Raw genomic sequence first — 20,899 nt, 5'->3', positions numbered from 1 at the left:
TAGTACTTTTTCTTTTTTTTATTCCTCAATTCCTTACTTATTTCATAATGTGTTACTGGAACTGTCATTATTTCACTTGGGACAAGTATCACCCTGATTGGGAACCAATAATTTGATTTCTACGGACACATTTTGCTGATAAGCTTGCCTTCTCAGACAGATTTTATGCGTCAACAGATATAAATGAACGTGAACAAAAAACATTTAAAACACATTCTCATGTCTGCATTAAACAGAGTATACCGGTAATAAACATACTGTACATACATACTGTACACACATGGCCATTTTGGTCTAGAAAACAACTAGCATGTCAGTCCAAACGCCCGATTTATACTTTGTTGCACGCAGGTTGTGTCGCAGTGCGACGCCTTGTGAGCTTGATCTGTAGATCCGTAGGGCTTATAGATCTTTGAAGTATAACTCCGTAAGTATAAGGCCGTAGAACTGTACATAGAACCGCAACATAGTGTCACCAAAGCATCGATAATCCCTGTGCAACTTCTAAAGTGCATCTCAAAGTGATTTTACAGCAATATCTACAAACCATGTACGCAATATTATCAAGCAAAAACCAGGGAGCATGTACAAGATAGGCAGTGTTGCAACAACTAATTACATATTTGGGTTTACAGTCCACTAAAATCACGTATTAGTGGGCTGTGGTTATATTAGGCTCCTTTAGGATTTTAATGATTCCGGTTCCTTAACGATTCCCTCTTGGGGGTTCCATTTTACGATTCCTATAGGAGATTCCAAATGGACCCTAACAGGTCTGTAACTCTGAGTGTACAAAATCTACAAATGGAACCAAATGGACCGGTTCCAGAAAGTGTTCCTCTGGTACCAGATCCCAACCCTATAGCTGTGGTCAAGTTACATTATATCAAAGCATAGGCTACTCGGGTTCACAGTTACATTTTTGGTGAGCCCTAATTTAACCGTAATACAACTTTCAGTCATAATAGCCAACTAATCTGCTCGCAAACTATTCAAGCCATCTTTCTTAAGAAAAAGAAACATGCTTCAAGTATAGAAGACGGTAAAACTTGCTATGCATTCCATGTCTATAATACAATAGATTCATTAATTATATTGCTTATATTAATGTATAGTTATACTTACAAGAACTCATACACATACATTTTAATGCATTCTATAAAGACTTAAGGCCAAGTATAAAGGCAAGGCTTATAACACAAATTACAGGTATAAGCAATCACAAGTACAAAGACGGACGCGTTCCGGCGTCAAGCCTTCTTCATCGTGTAAGATATATACACGCTGAAGATGGCTTGACGCCAAAACACATCCATGTGTGCCGCGTTTGGCCATGCGCCTTAATATGAATGAAATGTACCAGGGGGACTTCGGAGTGCTGGCTATGTCTTGTCTATGTCTACTGTGAATCTTCGTGAGCTGTGCACCCGCCAAACTGCATATACATACAGAGTGCTCGTTTTTCTATTCTACAGAGATCATAATACATCAGAACATTATAATAATGCATTACAACTATGATAATTAACACACTATGATCATTGCAACAAAAAAGTGAGTGTCCTGAAATGAGGTATTATAACACTCAACCTTAAATAAATCATTATAGAAGGCTTTATAATGTGTTGATTAATGATTGTTATAAAGCACTATGAGTATGTATGAGTTCTTAAAACTATAATTATGCAGTGTTATAACTAAGCAGATTATAATGCATTATAAGTATGCTTATATAATGCATTATAGAGACATGGGCTGGGATGCATAGCAAGTGTTACTCAGAAGACTTATTACTCGATTCCTGCAAGGCTACACAATGTCGTTTATGGAAACATCAAGCAGGTTCTGCCAGCCCAGAGCACCATAAATAACAAGGTTCTGGTGATGAGAAAAAAATGAAAACAATCTTCCATTGTGAATGAGTCGGATTGTTTAACCACTTAAACCCTATGTGGTTGAGCGGAGTCCCTCAGGGCTCTATACTAGTGTATTTTCTGTTTTCTGTTATCGTGGGGAAAGCTTTAGCTGAAAGACTTGAGCTTGTCTATTTTTTGCGAAAGCTACTCCACAAATCACCCCATGAAGCCTTGAATTCATGGAGAATTTTTGTTGCATTCCTAAGCCAATAATAATGGGTCAAATTTAATCGGTCAGTAGCAGACTTTGCGTCCCCTACGGACTCCGCCGGTTATCAAATTATTGGCTCAGGAATGCTCAAAAACAAAAAAAGGAAATCGCCATGAATTCAAGGCTTCATTTGGTGTGTAAATGATAGACAATAAGTTACTTTTTGGGTGAACTACAAGTGGTTAAAGCTACCAGTAAGCTACTGGTCATTCTTGAAACTGGTTGATCATAAACAATATTCAGGTGAGACAATCACAAGGCTACTTTGTTTTTGTTCCAGTTAGAAAAATGTTGCATAAACCGCACATTTGATCAAATGAGCAAAGTAAAAGACAAGACAAAAACAATGCATCTTATAAATTACTAAGATGTAAAAGTGCTATTCCATGGAAAGTATTTAAATAGGTTTGGCAGGGCGTTCGTTGTTGTGAGTGAGGTATAGAGTGATAGTACAGTCAAGAGGGCATCAGGCACTGCTGTTTCTGTGCAAAACTAGCTATATTGGACATAATATGAGCTGCTGGTGTTTGCCTTCTTATAGTTCCTGTGTCACTCTAATTCGATTGGAAGCCCTTGTGGGGATGACACCGTTTCTAGGCAATAAATGTCTGATTTAGACTTGGTAGCGCATCGCGTCGTGCACAGAAACTAGGCACATATGCTCGCAATGCCTCGCACGGGGCTGCGAGCGTGTAGGCTGCCTGTTTATGATGCGCGACTCCGGCATGCAACTAAGCAGAAATCAGGTCTAACATACAATACAGTAGGCTAACGCTAGGCTCCAGGACACTTGACTTGACTTCTAAAGTCTACATTTCTATTTCACAAGCTTACTCCTTTGGTGGCAATTTGAGGTCAAAGTTCTGAATGGCTTCAGCTCAGGACCTCTTGCTTCTTTTAATTACAAAACAATGTCCGGCCTTTTTTTCTATTTCTCTCTTTTTTTTGCTTTTTTTTCTTAATTAACAAACAAAGGTGTGAGCCTTTGTGCCATCATCTGCTGCGGACTTCCCCCTGTTTTCACTCAGGTCCTCTTTGGTTTTCTGAATGCATGTGAAGATCTCTTTGAAGAGTGTCTTGTACTCGGGCTGGTGGAAGTCGTCCTCCATGAGGTCCTCGCCGTCCGTCCCCACGGCCCGGCCGAGGGACAGGGACCCTGGGGGACGGGCGGTCTGGACCGCCTTGTGACTCTGGTTCTCCTGGGGTTCCTGGTCCTGCTCTCCCTGACGGCATCGTCTCAGGAGCTCGTCGTACTTGGCCTGCAGGGCGCTGTACTGAGCATCCACCTCGTTGAGCAGCGAGATCCCGCGGTACTTTACCACCTCGGAGCGACGCATGCACGCGCGCTCATGGCGCCTGTAGTCGGGGACGTCGCTTTTCTGACGGCCATCACCGTCGCCGTCGCAATAATGCAGCGGGATTCCCGGGCTTTCGTCGTCCTCCTCGACCTCTGACTCATCCTCCATCGTGCTCTCGTCCTCGGAGTGGAGGAACACGCAGTCGGGGGGCATGGAGTGAAGCCCGCCGCGCCCAGTGGCTTCAGAGCAGGATTCCGCACGCCAGAGTTGGCGCAGCTCGTCAGCTTCGGACTCCAGCTCGACTAATCTAGCCTGGAAAGAAAGAAAGCGATCAAGGTTTAGGAAGTGCAGTGTGTTGGTCATAAGAAACACAGCCATGACACGTGGACAAGGCCAAGAATGACTCAGGTATCAAACTCTAGCTGGACTTTTTCCATGCAGTGATGATGGGTACGATGTGAAATCACATTGTACTTATCCTTGCTGCTGATAAGGTTATTATATTACATAATGAGGAATATCTGGATCAAAAGTCAATGAAACATCTGCGTACCTGTCTAGCCTTTTGGCAGGTACAACAAGTCAAAGTCAAAGTCGTACGATTTGTCACACACGTTACCACAGTGAAATTTGTTCTCCGCATTTGACCCATCTCTTGGAGCGGTGAGCTGCAGCCAAGGGGCGGTGAGCTAATCATTTGATTAGTAGATTTGACCCCCCAATCCAACCCATTGATGCTGAGTGCCAAGCAGGGAGACATTTTTACAGTCTTTGGTATGACCCGGATCGAACCCTGACCTCCCAGTTTCAGGGCGGCGACTCTAACCACAAGGCCACTGACTGGTCAGACAAAAAGGCATGATATAACTGAATATAATAATTAAACAAAATGTATTGTGTTTGTCAGAACAAAAGTCTTACATAAATGGAGAAATGTCTGGAGAGAAATAGGTTCCTTCCCTGACCTTTCATTGAGGAGAATGTGAGGAGAATGTGTTAACCCAGTGGTTCTCAAAGTGGGGTCGAGGGACCCTCAGCGTTCCTTGAAGGTGTTCCAAATGAACCCTTACAGATCTGTAACTCTGAGAGTCTACGAATGGAACCAAATAGACCCATGAGAGTCCATTTATACACTCTCAGATTTATGGCAGTCCTTGAAATAAAATGGAGAACCACTGGATGTGCTGTCTTGTGCATGTCACTGACAATTGTAGTTATGTTCTGTTCCGAGTACAAACTAATTATGGTCTCAGATTAATGTAACTGAATTTCTTGCACTCACACCCATGGCCAGGGGACATTTTGAACCTACCTGACAGCCCTCCATCATTTGCAGCTGCTGTTCCAGACCTGCGTTCTCGCTGGCCAGCAGGTCCGCCTCGCGCTCCGCCGCCTCCCTCTGAGCGCGCTCACTCGCCAGCTGGGTCTGCAGGGAGCGGAGGGAGCGCCGGAGAGACGCCTGCTCCTCCTCGCGCCACGAGAGTTTGGGGGGCCCGTGGGGGTCGTCAGTGGGGTCGTCGCTGTCAAAATCAAGAGTACCTGAGTTAGCGTTGAGAGAGGACAACAGGGAAAACCAAACGGCTAATGACACTGCTGAGCGCCGTCTGCCATTAAAACCAGGAAAGCATCTGTGTCATTTTAGATTTGAAAGACTAGATTTTTTAAAAAACCATTATTTTATACTTGACTATTCCAAAATAGCATCACTTTGTGCCACGCTATCAGCTTGTAGATCTGCTGTTTTTTTGCTTTGCTTCTGTGGGGTCCGTGGACCTGACCAAAATATATTGAGATGGGTCGGCGGCAAATACATGTGGTTATTATTGATTGTCTTTTTTTAATTCACAAACGAGACAAAGTCATATACTTTTACAAACCTGGCATAACCAAACAGAACAAACAGGAAAACCAAAAATAGGGGAGGGCGGGGGGTTCCTCCAGTTCATCTACACTATCATCCATAGTTCAATACAATAGAGACGACAAAAACGACAAAAAACGACCTGATCCCCAAGCACAACCACATGAGTATTCATTCAAATTTCCCAGGTTTTTTTTTCTCCCCATTGAGCTTTTAGAAGGATCTGAACTTTTGTTGGGAAAATAATCTAGCTATGGGGCCCAGACCTTCCGAAAGGAAGCTTTGTTGCCACTATACACTGCACATAATCTCTTGTGGGGGAGGTTTATGCTTAATCCAATTGATCAAAATGCATTTCCGAGCAGAGGGTGTTTATCAAGTAGTTTAAATTGTAGGAGAGTCAAATTCATCTCTTTTGAAGGGAGTCCCAGTAAGAAAGCTCCCGGGCCCAGGCGGTGGCGTAACCGTCTGGGCACCCGACTGGTAATCCAGTCGCAGTGTGCCGCGGGTTCGACTCCCGAGCCCGACACGGCCTTTACTGCATGTCTTCCCCCATCTCTCTCCCGTTTCCTGTCAGCCTACTGTCTGTCCCTTCAAAAACCAATAAAAGGCGTAAGCCGCAAAAACATATCTTAAAAAAAAAAGAAAGCTCCCGGATCCTTCTTTATATTCACCTTAAGAATATCGTTTAGCTCACGTGCCACCTGACCCCAAAACCTGGATATCCACTTACATTCACAAAAGTAGTGATTGTAACTGCCAAGATCTGTTTGACATTTAGAACATAGGAGATATTGAGCGGTCCATAATGGTATTATATCAGGTGTAAACCTTTTTAACTGAGTCAATGGCCTCTTGCCAGTCATCCAAATACGGCGGCCAAATATAATTTTGGATGGTCCTTGATATGAAACAGTTTGAGCACCACTGTATAGCAGCATACGTTGTTTTCTGAAAAAAGATATTTGCAGAATCGGCCTCAGGTCAAGTAATGGGTTAAGATGCATTATCTGTGTTTACTCATGCCAGTAAGGGAAGTCAATTTGCATTTCACATTTCATACAGGAAGACAACTCAAATTCCTTCGCATGAGGCAGAAATGGCATTGAACACTTAAACTCTCTATGTAAGCAAGTTGCCTCCAGTCTGTACTTCTGCTTTTCCCCCCTCAAGCTCACACCATCAGGGGGACTAAAGAAACCCCCCACAAACTTGACCTGAATCCATATACTATTAAAATTATAATAGAAACCCCAAGACTGAGAGGAATGATTGTATGACTTATGAGAGTTGAACCCACCTTAGCTTGAACCCCAATAATCTAGAATGAAGGCACTCAAACCCATATTGAAAGTAGTTATGAACAAAACTCAACAGGACATGTCGGTGTCATTACAGTAACACGTTAGAAGAGAGAGCCTGATGAAATCTAAGTAAATATTTCCGTGAGAAGAACCAACAACAATATAAGGTGTCCTGTGGAGATTAGCATCTAGGTGAAGGTTCAGGTCAGAGACGCAGTGAGTGACAGTAGTATATCTTGGACTATGACCTTAAGCTTCCAGCCACATCCAGGTCAGTGGCATGGGGCACGGAGGTCATGAGGTTGTTTTGGCCATCGGGACTTCCGTGCTCTGGCAAGGATAAGATGAGTAAGTACTGCAGCACTAACTGGATTACCCTCGGAGACTGAACACAGACTCTCAGGAGAAGAAAGATTCCACCTCCTGCTACTGGCAGGAAATTAACTATATGTCTACTCACACTGTAAGTGCGTGTGCGTGCGTGGTAAATGGTGCATTTATCCAAAGTGCTTTACAATGTGCATTACAGTCACCCATTCACACACAGATGGCAGAGAAAACCATGCAAGGCACCAACCTGCTCATAAGGAGCAGTTAGGGGTTCAGTGTCTTGCTCAAGGACACTTTGACCTCAGCCCAGGGGGACTAGAGTCTGGGATTGAACCATTAACCTTCTGATTCCATTTCCCAGGCAGGCACTTGTACACTATGTGTACATGTTTGTATTTCAACCATCTGCAGTTACACTAATGGAGCAGTGTCAGTCTTTCTTTTTGAGCATTTTTTTAAACTGGGGAGCAACCTTCTTTTGTTCACCATTCACACAACATGATATATCTTGTCTATAAACACTCAACACTCCCATGTCTTAGAGCTTGTGAGCTCATAGATCCGGTGTTTTTAAAAAAAAGTTGACAAATCTTCTCTAATGGAAGTCCCTGGCACAAATGTTTTTCAAACGGGCGTACATGACTGTTACATATAATTTTAGGGGTCCTGACATCAAAATGTTTAAGAACCACTGGAGTAGGCCGAGTGTTTTGTGGGTGTTAACCTGTTACCGGTCAAATGATTGCACTTCCTCTTTCCACCTACTTCTCCCCCAACATGATTTGGCGTACATTTTCTTCAGAACAGACTGTAAGCAGCATGAGGCCGGTTTGAAAGAATATCACATTTGAGGTGAATTAACGCTGCTAACATAACAAATGTAGAACATTTAGTGCACTACTACTAGAAAGATATTCCTTCAGTAAAACAAAGAAATCCCCCCAGTGTCCCTTCAGTGTGGAATGTATGAAGCAAACATTAGAAGTAGAAGAAGTTATTAAGTGACTTTGCAAACACCACTGCACTTTGAACAATATACTGTACTTTGAACAAAGTCATGTTAAAGTCACACTATGCCTTTAACCAATTTTAACCTGGCGTCCCAATTTTGGTTGTGTCAAAAAATAGCAGATCCACAAGCTGACAACGCATACGACAAGGTATAAAACAGGCTTCGGTGGTTAAGTTGGCCTGCCACTGCGATGTTTCTGAGAATGATTTACACAATGTGATGTTCCTTTAAATTATAGCATGGGCCACACCGGTATTTTTGGGGTGAAATTTGAGTTTCTCTCCTCACCTGTGTTTTTTCTGCAGCTCTTTCAGGCAGGACACACTGTGGGTGCTGTGGGGTCTCCAGAGCTCTTTGTGTTTCTGTGACTGAGAGGGGCTTGTCTTCAGTTTCTCCATCTGACGCTGCATCTTCCCCACCTGGTTCTGCAGTCCGTCCACCGTCTCCGTCAGCCTGTGTGCACACATGACGTCATCCAGGTCAACCAGACACACAGAACATCGTCCAGGTCAACCAGACACATAGATTGCCTAAAATCAAGACTGAGGAAAGCTGTGCATAAATATTGTGCATATCTGTGTTCCTGCCTATCAAGGCGTTCCTCCACTACAGACTTGTAACTAGTAAAGGCCCTTAATGTACACAGACTCCAGTGCAATGTTCAATCAGTTTTTAACGCATCCAGATAAGAAATGCAGGAATCAAATTCAATTCGATTTTGGAGTAGATGTGCAAGAGGTCATAGAGAAGCGTCTGTTTATTTGAAATTTTCAGCATCTCCTTTGTTCATGTGAGAAATGGGATAAAGTGTTTTCTGAACTCGGTGTGTGGGAATTCAAAATGTTTCAGCATTTCTGCAAAATGCTTTTCCGATTGGAATTGAGATTTTGTAAAAAAAAAAAAAAGCAGCACTCCTTTTTATCAAAATTGGACCTAAAGTGTAAATTGTCACATGAGAAATCAGAGTTAAATGTTGACCATTCCAGTGGCCTGTCATATTGCATTTGCCGAATAGTAAAGTATAGTGTTGGTAGGGCCGGCTTGTGTTTTATTATGGTGGTTCACACTGCCTTACCCCTGAATCTTCTGCTGGGCGGCCCTGTTGTCTTGACTCAGCTTGCGGTTGCTCTGCTCCAGCTCCCTGGAGGACACGTCCAGCTGCTCGTACACCTTGGCATGCTGGTCATTCACCTGCCTCAGCAAGTCCACCTGCCTAGTGAGATACTAGAGAGACACAGACAGACAGACAGTGGGTAAATGAAACAGGAAGGAGAGGAAGTTTGATAGTTAGCCAAGAGTAATCTAGTAATCTAGTAGGACAGTGGCGACACTGGCGTTGACTCCCATTGTAACAATGGAATGCGGAAGTGCTCATTCTATCTCAATGGGATAGTTCCAATGTTTGGAACTATAGCCCATAGCACCCCGCTTTGCGGCAAGATCAAAGCGTGTCGCCACTTTCTTACTAGATTACTCTGTGTAGGCCTAGCTACTTGTCGCTGTTGGGGAAGATGAAAGCTCTGCCAAAATAATGGATTATGTTTTTGGCTCGTTTAGATTCACCTTTTTAGACCGTGAATGCCATGCACTATGGAAGAACCCATCTTTCAATTGTCAGTTGCAGCAGTGGCAAATCTTGTGACATCCTTTCAATTAGAGAGGAATGTAGGAATGAACTTCATAGACAGTGGACTCAGACAAAAAAAGAACACCCATCTTTAAGATTTTTATTATAAAATAATTGGCTTGATGCCAATCTTATTTGCCGACCCCTGCTCTGAAGTCTTGACCCAATGTATAACCAGCAGCATATTTATCTATTAACATGGTCTCCCTGTCAGAAGCCCTCGCTAGCTACTCTTGCAACCTCTGCATTTGGAAGTGTGACTTCTCAGGAATGTAGAACCTCACCAGGACAACCATAAGGGCAGGTCATTCTCATCAAGAGCTGAATGTCTCAAACAGCTTTCAGCTTTCAAGAGCTGCTTGGAGAGAGTCAGGCGCCTGACACACTATTGAAACGAAATCGCTCTCTCTGTTCCGGGGGGAGAGGGGGGCAGAGCAGCTCGCAGTTCATTTTCAATGGGAGTCACTGGGTTTCACAGAGCAGCTCTGCTCCATGGGGAGGAGGGCAGAACACAGCCATGGAGCAGAGCTCTCTGTGAAACCCAGTGACTCCCATTGAAAATGAATTGCGAGCTGCTCTGCCTCCCCTCTCCCCCCTGAACAGAGAGAGCGATTTTGTTTCAATAGTGTGTACGGCGCCTCACACAGACCAACACAATGAACGGTATCCAGTTCAAATTGCGCAAGCCTGCACCTGTGTGTTTCTCTCTACACCGTCTTGCTACCTTTCTCCCCTCGGAGAGCACTTAATCTTATCAGCTGAAGCAGAAGGACACATTGAACCTTCACTTCGTCTTATTTGCCTGTTCGAACAGCCACAGACGGCAGACACACCGAACAACAACTTTGCAAAATGATAACAGACATAGGCCTGTCACAAGTATTACATAGTCGAACATTTTGCATAATCGTCATAATCATCTCCATGTTCATACATTTAAATGAATAGTGGAAATAGCAGATCTACAAGCTCAAAACATGTCGCAATGTGACATGTAGATCGGCTATTTACACTATTAATGTAGCATAAAGTAATTAAATATGTATGTAATGTCATATCTGCCTTGTGCAACTTGTGTTTACGAAGCCTAAAAGGCTAAAAGCCAAACAGAAATTCCAGTGTTCGATGACAGAAACTCAATTAAATTGTAATCGCACGCAATTACGGTATTTGAGCGACAATTAAATCATCATAATTGTGACGGCTCTAAATAGACCTAACATTATTGTTATCATGAAAAAAACATTTTCAGTGTCAAACTAAATGACAGAGAAAGTGCATTTGATACTGAATTCACTTGCAGTGTTCATATTTCTATGTTTTTGTCTCCACCAGGCCGAAGGCATGGTGAGAGAGTATGTTTTGCACTCCGTCCGTGTGTGTGTGTGTCCGTCCGTGTGTCCGTGTGTCCGTGTGTCCTTCCGTCCGTCCGTTACCAGCTAATCTCCGGCACCGTTAACCCGGTCGATGCCAAACTTTGCACACACACTCCCTAGATGCCAACGATGAACCTCTGCCCCGCATTTTCCAGAACGGCCTGTTATAGCGCCACCATGAGGCAGCTTTTCACATTTGTTACCTAAAACTGCACCGATCTGCGTGAAACGTTGCATGCACACTCCCTAGAGGCCAAGGACAAACCTTTGACCTGCATTTTCCGCATCTGCCTTTTATAGCGCCACCAGGAGGCCGACTTTTGTAAAACACATTTTTGGATATTACTCCTCCAGATTCTGTCCAAAAATCTCACAAATCGTTACACAGTATCTCTATGGTCATGTGCTCAAGTCGGATCTGTCCGATATTTCATATTCCACCCTAATTGGCTATAATTGCCTTTCACAGTTTGCAAGATTGCCCCGTTTTGAACAAAAGCCTCAAATCATGAACACAGCATGCAATTTACGTGAAATCTTTCACACATTTTCTTACTAGGCTGAGGAATATATCCCACCCTTTTCACATTGGCCTGTTATAGCGCCACCAACAGGTTGATTTTTGCAAAACAGGTTGATTGGAACAAAATACCTCAAATCATCCAATTGCCATACAAGGCAAACATGTTTAGATTACTACTAAACATTTTGCCAAACATCTCACACAGTCCTATCCTCCTGGTGGAGACCTGTGCCCAGAAGGGCACTTTTTCTAGTTTGTATTGAGACTTTTGTTTATATCATATTCCTGTCTTTATTCTGCTGATAGCTATCAACAACCACATATCCAAAGAAAGGTTTTACAGTATCTTATGTCATACGTTTCTTATCTCATGAGCTCGATTCAAGCATGCCGTGCTTTAGGCCGCTGATCCACTATGGTCAGTCCTTTAAGTAATTACTCTGCTCTCTCTCTCCGCAGAGCTTGGGTGACATGAGGGAGGATTTAGCACCAGGCACCCTGCTGTGCTGACCCTACTCACGACACTGAAGTCAGATCGCATCTAGAGATGAGAGTAGCTCCTGCTAGATGCTGTGCCGATTGTGTTGTTGTTAAGTACAATCAGCAGCACATTGTGTGACAATGGAAAAAGTAGATATGTACAATCTATAATCTTGGTACAAAATATTGCCTTGTACAAAATATGGCCTTGTATTGATGTTTTGGTCAAAGGTTAGATTTGAAAACCTGCCTATAGATGCCATTCTTTATCTAATACAAGATGAAAGTGACATTTGGTGTCACAATTACTTATGAGGAGACTAGGGTGCATTAGGGAACCTCTTGACATTGGCACACAATCAACAGCTGCGATTAAACAGGCGAGAATGGATAAGGTCTTGCAAACAAGCAGACTGCAGTCAATAAAGGTCAAGGAAAAACACTTCTTGAAGCTTTAACTCATTAAGACCTGAGGACGATTCTACAAATGCCTTCTAAATCAGTCGTTTGCAAATGTTTTTGTGCCTGCCAACTTGCCAAGGACCCCCAAAATGATATGTATTTGACCGTGAATAATAAATTAAAAATGATTTCAAGATTTTTCGAAAATATTCACAAATTGGAGATGCATGGTAGTGCTGCACGATTCTTGCAAAAATGTGAATCTCTCGAGTTGCTGAATATTACTTTGTGCCGCGCTGTAGTACTGATGGGTAACTAGCTCCGATCGGAACCTCTCCCTCGGCTACATACTGTAGCTCCGAGATGAGGTTCTGCTTCGTAGGGTGCCAGCATAGTGATACCGGTGAATGGCTAAAAAATCCCACCCGTGTGAACTGAGTGGTGTAAGGTCTTATATAGACTGATCAACTGTGGTCTGACGTAATGTCTGACGTAATGAAATCACACCCGTGTGAACTGGGTGACCATAGCAACCATGCTCATTTTTTGGTACGAACAGACCCGTAAACTAACAAAGCCAGTTGTAGGAGTGGTTTACACCACTCAAAAATACAGAGGCATACTGTTAAACTTGTACACTGACTGTGACTAAAAACAGATCCTTATATCTTGCATTATTGCCATTATGTCATGTCCAGCATTATGTAACCATCTTCATTATCTCAGCTCTAACTATTAGAGTTGTTCCGATACCGTAACCGTATCGGTTACTCGGGCCGATACCACCCTCAAGAACTCGTACTCGGTACTGGCCCCGATACTTTGACCCGAGTACCAAAACATCCAATTGACACGGGAGAAAGTCTGACACAACACTGCAGCAAATCGCCGAAAACAGCCGATCTACAAGCATAAATGACAACTGACTAGTGTAGATCGGAGATCCATTTGCATCTATTAGAAAAAGGAGGTATTATGTTTTATTTACAATTTGTTGTTAATTTTAAAAAAAAATCGAGCTTTATGTTGTATTTAATTGTTATCATTACTATATTTTTCTCTTATTTTTCCTTTTTGTCAACGGTGGTTGGTGCTGGGGTTTGGGTTTTTTAAAATGAGGCAAGGGGCAAGCCACTGATTGTAGTTGGAAAAGAATTTGAATCATGTTTTATGTGCATTTATTCTAAAAATGTATAAAAAAGAAAAAGAAAATGAGGTAAAATAAGTAGTTACTCAACAAAAATAAAAAGTACTCATATCGGTACTCTGTATCGGCGAGTACTAAAAATGAAGTACTTTTTTCTGTCTGAAAAAATTGGTATCGGGACAACTCTACTAACTATTCAAGTTACCCCTCCCCAGGGGATCAGTGAAATGATATCTAATCAAGATAGTTACTGTACTAACAGGTAGATTAATAATAGTCAGAGGGACAGACAACGGGTCTATTTTTGAGCGTGTACCTCGATCTCCTGCAGTTGCTCACGGTTGGTGGAGTACATCTGCTGTAGGCCCTGCTCCAGCTCCCTGTTGCGCTCCAGAAGGGTCTTTCCCAGCTCTGCTGCCAGGTGCAGGTCTGAAGGAGAGAGAGGACATGAACCCAACCCATCATCCACCACCCACAAAAACATTATTTTATTAGCGATTATTCTATTGATTGATTTTTTTAAATTAATCTTTTAGCCTATAGAAAACAACAGACAATCCAGGCACTCAAAGGTAAAGGAGGAATAGCCTTTATTTAATTAAAAGGCAACTGCCAACATGTTTCGACTGATAATTAATTGAAATATCAATTATGTTTTATAATTGATTAGTTTGATTTATTACATGGCTTGGTTGAATGCTTGATTCTGATTGGTCAATCGCTTAATTCAGCGGTGAGTTATCTCATGATAATGACCGCTCCGCTGTATAATGACCGCTGCCTAATCAAACCCTCTGAGCACCACCAGCTGCGCCCCGCTTGATTTACTGCCGTTTCCAACATAACAGCCATGTAAACACACACACTAGTGACACACAATGTAATTTACAGCTAAACATTGCTCTTAAAAATGTTTTTGAAAACATTTGAGCGAGAAATAGACGAAGCAGGACCCCAAAATGGATTCTATTTGATCAACTCACTTCCTTGTTTTCCGACAGTGCTGCAGCCCTGCAGCTGGGCAGACGCAGCCAGCGCGAACTTATGGAATACTTTTTGTGTTGTGTTTTGGGTCAATGTATTCATTTATGTTAGTTAGCCATGTAATAAGCGGGATAATATCTGGCTAGGTGGTCATTGTCGGGATATAATTCACCTTCAGGGAGTGTAACCACCTCGGCTTCGCCTCGGTGGTTAAACTCCCTGTCGGTGAATTATCTCCCGACAATGACCACCTAGCCAGATATTATCCCTTACTTAACCGTCAATGTTTAATCTCACTGATGGAGAGAATGGAGATTATTGGGGCCAATTGAAGAAGGCTGTAGCCTTCTAAATCCAGGCAGTGAACACACCAGGGCTTTGCTCTGCCTTGGGCAAACATTAGTGTCAACAATGTTTCTGCTATTGTTTGTTTGTTACAGCTTGTTTTCAATGGAGTAAATAGAGCACCTCTTCTCTCTGTTTTATCAAGCTGTTTTATCAAGCTGTTGGTGGCACACTAGCTCTGGTCCATAGCCTTACTGCTAGAGCTATGGACCAGAGCTAGAGGCACACACACACACTCACAGCAAGGAATTTGTTTTAGAATCTGACTGCTGGACAGGGTATGTGAAAATGACACAATTGAGAAATTCAAGTCTGATTTAGAGACAAATTCACTGTTGCTGGCCACACTTTTGTCAATTCGGCTGAAATTACCCAAAGGCCTATTGTATCACTATCAATACAAGCATAACATAAAATAAAATAAAAAAGAGCAAAAATAATGACAATTAACCCATGTATGGCTTTTCAATTTTGCCGCATACAGTAGTAGCCTATATGAATGTAATTGCTGACACCTGCCTTTCCAGACCACCTTCATAGGTGAATAATTCCTCCACCGTTTCATTACAAACGTGTTAAAACATGACTTATTACAGAATCATCATGGTAGTGGATCAAGGTGTGCAGGCCAGCCAGTAACCAACCGGGCACAGACAACAAAAGAAACAAATTGAAAATGTAGCTACCATGTTCGAGGTCCTGCTGCTTGCTGTACCACGGTTCCTCTTCCTTCAATTCAAATTCCTCCTCCACGATCATGTCTGCAAGCATCTTCACTCCGTCAAACTGGCCCCTACGCTAAATCATTCAACTGTTTACTGACCTATAGTAGTCTCTTCCCGTGACAGCGGTTTATCATTTATGTTTCTTGTTATTTGTTGAATTTAATTGAGCTGTGCGTGCCGTGCACCCTTGCTTGTTGTTGCCCCGGGTATAGTGAGTGAGTGTCCGTCTCTCCTTGCGGTGAGGTCTAACCGGCGTTCTGTGTGGAGGGAGGTGTTGCAACGAAGGTGGTGACCTGGCGAATACTGTCTCTAGAGGTCGCTATTCTGGCTATTCTAGCCCTAGCCCAGGGGTTTTCAACCAGTGGTCCGGGGACCACCAGTGGTCCTTGAGGGGGTTCCAGGTGGTCCCGACTCCCGAGTTAAACTTACATGATGGAGACTGGAGAGTAAGTTGGTAACTCTGTCTTGAGAGCGTAACATAGAACCCTTGTCCATTTGGTTTCATTTTACGCTCTCAAGAGTTAAATTATTGTTAAACATAAGTCTACACAATTAGAGAATGTAGAATAATTGTTATTTTGATCAACATTTGCCTGTTTAACTCTCCAATACAGCATGGACAAGTTTTGGGTCTGAGAGGCTATGTCATCAAAATTTGATGACAGCCTCTTATTAATGCAGAATAAATAATGGACCTTGACATGGAAAAGGGTTGAAAACCACTGTCTTTTGTTTTTTTTACTTATTAAGGCTGAGGCAAATTCAAGTTTTCTGAAAAATGTATGTTTCAGTGGTTTTCAAACTTTTTCATGTCAAGGTCCCAAAAATTATAGCCTAGGCCTATGTATTTGGCCACCGGGGCCCCATCTCAAAATATTTTTGTCCCAGGAACCCGCAGAAGCAAATATTTGAGTTAAATTTGTTGCAAGTTAATTTGCTTTAGGCTATACACACGTATTCAATTTTCAATTTTTTTTTAAATGGCAGATCTACAAGCTATATGAGCTAGAAGGCCTAGTTTTGAATTGCCAATCAATGTGCTATGTCTAGCTAAAATGTACAATGACACAGATGCTTTCCTGGATTTGGGTTAAACGTGAGAACAACAATAGCACGTATCATGTAAAACAATTTCACGTAAACTGACACAAAGTCTGCTATTTCATGAGAATTACAAGTAACAGAATACACTAATTAGCCTACTGTTAACCTGCGTTAGACGGTAGACCTGTCATATAGTCCATCTGAAAACAATACAAATAGCCCTTCAGCCTTTTATAACATGACCTCACTGGAATATTTTCACCTGTTTACACAATTATATTTGATTATTTTCTGACTGAATGTTTTGTAGGTCTGTCTGTAAGTGAGCCTTAATTGTCCCCACCCGGCCCCAAACACCAACATGTTGTTGTTGTTGTGAGTCGTGACACTGCCACCCTAAAATATAGTGTGTTACAAATAGTAGGCTACTAGAAAATTTAGAAATGGAGAAATATCAAGTGCTGAACCAACTATAAAGATTAACCATGGTTACACTGATTCAATCATTGATATTTTTATTGGAAAAGAAAGAAAGAAAAGACAATGCATATAGGCCTACACGTTGACCACATCTTTGTACATATCTGTGAACAGAGAGACATACAGACAAGTGTAACCAGCATAGGCCTATACATTAATTAATGTTCAAGTGCTGTGCTAGACATTAAACTAAAATGGCAAAGAACAGCATGATTTAGACAGCTGAAGGCAGATGTTTTTGACATTTTTCCACAATGTTAATGAATAATGATCTAACCAACTTAATGAACAAATTAATGAACATGCCTGCTGGGACCTGGGCTACTCTGCAGAATCGACCTTGCTGAAATGTAATAAATGTATAAATAATAGAAGAAAAATAAACTAGCCAAAGGTCGCAAAACAGCGACCCCTGGTGTCACAGCATTAGATAAGTCGCCGGTTTGGATGTAACGCCAGTCTAGAGCGGACCGGTTACCCTTGTGCTGATGATGAAAGTGTGCAACCTTACCACCGTATGTTCTGTGATTGGTCCTCTCCTTGGTAACATGCTGCAACGTCTTCTTCCGCAGTAGTGGAACTCTGCTGCAGCTCAGCGGTGGAAAGTATTCTCGGTAAGTACATACATTTACTCAATGCATTGCAGTAGCCTCATAGCCCTCTGTTTTGACTGAGGTATCCTACTTTTACTTTACTGGAGTTGGAGTTGAGTATTTCCAATACCATTTTAAAAATATAAAAGCAATTTAAAAATAGCTGATAATACAAGCTCACTCACAATGCTTCCCATCTGCTATTTTCAACAAAATCTTGAACAAATGTGAACATTTTGGGATATATTCTGAATTGTTTGATTGATTGATTGATTGATTGATTGAAGTATTTATTAACAGTTTGCAGAATTACAGTAGCCTACATTTCAAGCACAACTCAATACAAAACTGTTAACTGTAGACCGACGACACCATAAAGCATTACACATGTTTACAATAGGGTCCACCATTTTCAATTCATCATAACATTTAGAGACGTACAAATATACACTTCTATATATAGCCAAAAACAGGAAATCATCATAGAGGAGGTAAAAAGGGGGAAAGGGGTGGGTGGGGGATTCAGATTTTATGGTGGCCAGTTTCGAATTGCAGCCGTCCGTAGGTGGCAGGTGCCCTTTGAGAGCGGTTTTGAAGGAGTCAAGGGATTTGCATGTCTTAATGACTGTTGGTAGGGCGTTCCACATTTTGATGGCATAGGAATTAATTTAGTCCCTTGTTTGTGCCGAATCTGGGTTGCACATGGTTTGTTGAACTCCCTCTGGTGTTGTGGGTGTGGACTTCGTTGACATTAAGGAAGTATTTAGACAGGTACATGGGTATATTGGTGCCTTTGGTGGTGTATCGAATCTTGTGGACAAGACCCATTGCAAGATGCTGTACTCTGTCGTCAACCCTAAGCCATTCCAGCCTGTCAAAGTGGGCAGGGGTGAGGTGGGTTCGGGGAGTGAGGCCAAGTAGTTTGATTGATTGATTGATTGAAATATTTATTAACAGTTTGCAGAATTACAGTACATTTCAAGCACAAACTCAATAGTGTTAGACTGTTAACTGTGAGTGGACAACCCAATTAAGCATTACACTTGTTTACAAGAGGGTCCACCTTGTTCAATTCATCAAAACATTTAGAGACGTACAAATAGACACTTCTATATAGTCAAAGAACAGAACAGGAATTCATCATAAAGGAGGTAAAAAGGGAAAAGAAACATATACAGTGCAGGGGAAAAAGGGGTGGGCGGTGGGGGGGGATTCAGATTTTTACGGGGGCCAGTTTCAAATTGCAGCCGTCCGTAGGTGCCCTTTGAGAGCAGTTTTGAAGGAGTCAAGGGATTTGCATGTCTTAATGACTGTTGGTAGGGCGTTCCACATTTTGGTGGCATAGGAGCGAAAATAATTTAGTCCCTTGTTTGTGCCGACCAGTTTGTTTTTGGAAGTTTGGAGCCTTGTTTTAAGGGCCTTTGGAGTGCTGTGGTACCAAGAGGTGCATGCATAGTCGAATAAACCTTATACGAGAGCTCCTGTTAGGGTCTTCAAGGTGTTTGTTGTTTGTTGACCAGTGAGGAGATCCTGTAAAGGAATCTTGTTCTTTGGTTGACTTTTTTGATTACGTTGGTGGCCATTTTATCACCGAAAAGATTTGCCTCCAGGGTGGAACCTATGCGTAATTTCATCTTTTCGTGTGATAATATTGTCACCCACTCTAACCAAGAAGCCATCTGCCTTGCTGAGAAGCTATTTGATCCAAAGAGAATGATTCAGTTTTTCCCACGTGTGAACATAGTTTGTTATCAGCAAGCCAGGTGCAGATTCTACAGAGTTCAGAGCTAAGGGCCTTTTCAACCTGCAGTTTGTTCCTGTCCGAGACCAGCAGTGCTGAGTCATCTGTGAACAGGAACAAGTTGCAGTCACAAGCTGATGTCATGTCGTTTACATATATTAGGAACAGTAAAGGCCCTAGTATGCTTCCTTGTGGAATGCCACAGCTCACTGGGAGGGGGGACAGTGTTCCGTTCACCTCCACCGTTTTAAGTTAAGAACCTGTAGCCTAATTGAGTCCCTGCTTGGCACAAAATATTTTCCGCGGCCAAATAATACATTCGTTTGGGCGTCCTTAACATAAACATATTTGAGAACCAACCACTGCATTAAGCCACGCACTGCTTGTTTCTAGGACTGGACACCACAGTGTAGGGCAGGCTATACCACTGGTCAATTTGGTTCCATTTGTACATTAGTTCCATTTGTACACATATTTTCTCTTTACAGTTACTTACTTAAGTTACTTCCCATCATGGGTCCAACATCCCTTGTAGTAGAAGGGCCCAGAGGACATGAGAAAGTGAGTCAGTGTGGCAGTTTATGGGTCAAGCACTGGCAGTTGATATTAGGCTACACGTACTGTCTTTGACCACAAGGTGGTGGTGTCGTTGCGTGTATTGGTGAGGTTCAACCAGGAAAACACGCACGCACACACACACACACACACACACACACACACACACACACACACACACTCACTCACTCACTCACTCACTCACTCACACACACACACTCTCTCTCTCTCTCTCAAGGATGCCTTCAGGCACACGCTACCCCACAAGGTTCAAGTATAATTTTACTGCAAATAATTTACATGTGTGAATACAGTGTATGCACAACTTGAACACACACAACAAACCTTATCCAAAGCTGCCGCACCACCTGAGGGTACATAATGCCAGTTCACCTCTTGCGGCCCTTGCGCATGAGCCCGCAAGAGCAACCTCTCTGCCATGCTCTGTGAAAACAGGGAGATATCCCACCCCGCCCTGGTGGTTGATGTAGGCCACCACAGACACCACACTGTGGCATTGTCTGTCTGTCACCAGCACATGTCTGTCTCTTATGGACAGGAGGAAAGTCTGGAGAGACAGGTGCACTGCCCTGAGCTCCAAGACATTATGGCTGCCCAGACAAGCCTTCCCCTGGCCACTCGAGTCGCATGATGAATCTGGCTCCACCATGAAAGCCCGCAGCCCCAAATCAGGGGTAAAATGGAAGTAGCCTCTTTTTTCAGCCCAGCCTTCCACCATGGCTTCCTTGAAGGTACTAAATATGGGTACCACTGGCAGTTTTCCCAGAGCCCCCTCCTGGGCTGTCCAAGGCTGTGATCCTCTCCACAATGTCCTTGCCCCCTTTCTGCATGACAGGCCAGGGGCCACATCAGTCATTGCCCCTCTCAGAGAGCTCAGCTGAACTGCGGTTAACAGTGCCGGCGTCATCTCCCAGCCAAAGGCCC

The 20,899-nt window shown here is 42.8% G+C and overlaps 1 protein-coding gene across 1 annotated transcript; it reads right to left on the bottom strand.

Moving 5' to 3' along the window:
* On the bottom strand, positions 1–15,828 carry LOC306915277 (cerebellar degeneration-related protein 2-like). The gene is made up of 6 exons (XM_079492576.1): positions 15,503–15,828; positions 13,804–13,916; positions 9,008–9,156; positions 8,221–8,385; positions 4,738–4,945; positions 1–3,737 (listed from the first exon to the last, which is right to left on the bottom strand). The coding sequence occupies exons 1-6, from the start codon at positions 15,585–15,587 to the stop codon at positions 3,090–3,092; spliced, it is 1,368 nt and encodes a 455-aa protein (XP_079348702.1). The 5' UTR covers positions 15,588–15,828; the 3' UTR covers positions 1–3,089.
* Between the last annotated feature and the right edge of the window lie 5,071 nt (positions 15,829–20,899).

Source organism: Electrona antarctica (genome assembly GCF_951216825.1).
Source record: "Electrona antarctica genome assembly, chromosome: 22".
Lineage (NCBI taxonomy): Eukaryota > Metazoa > Chordata > Actinopteri > Myctophiformes > Myctophidae > Electrona > Electrona antarctica.
Note: the sequence above shows the minus strand (reverse complement) of the source record. Positions and strands in the feature narration are given on the sequence as shown.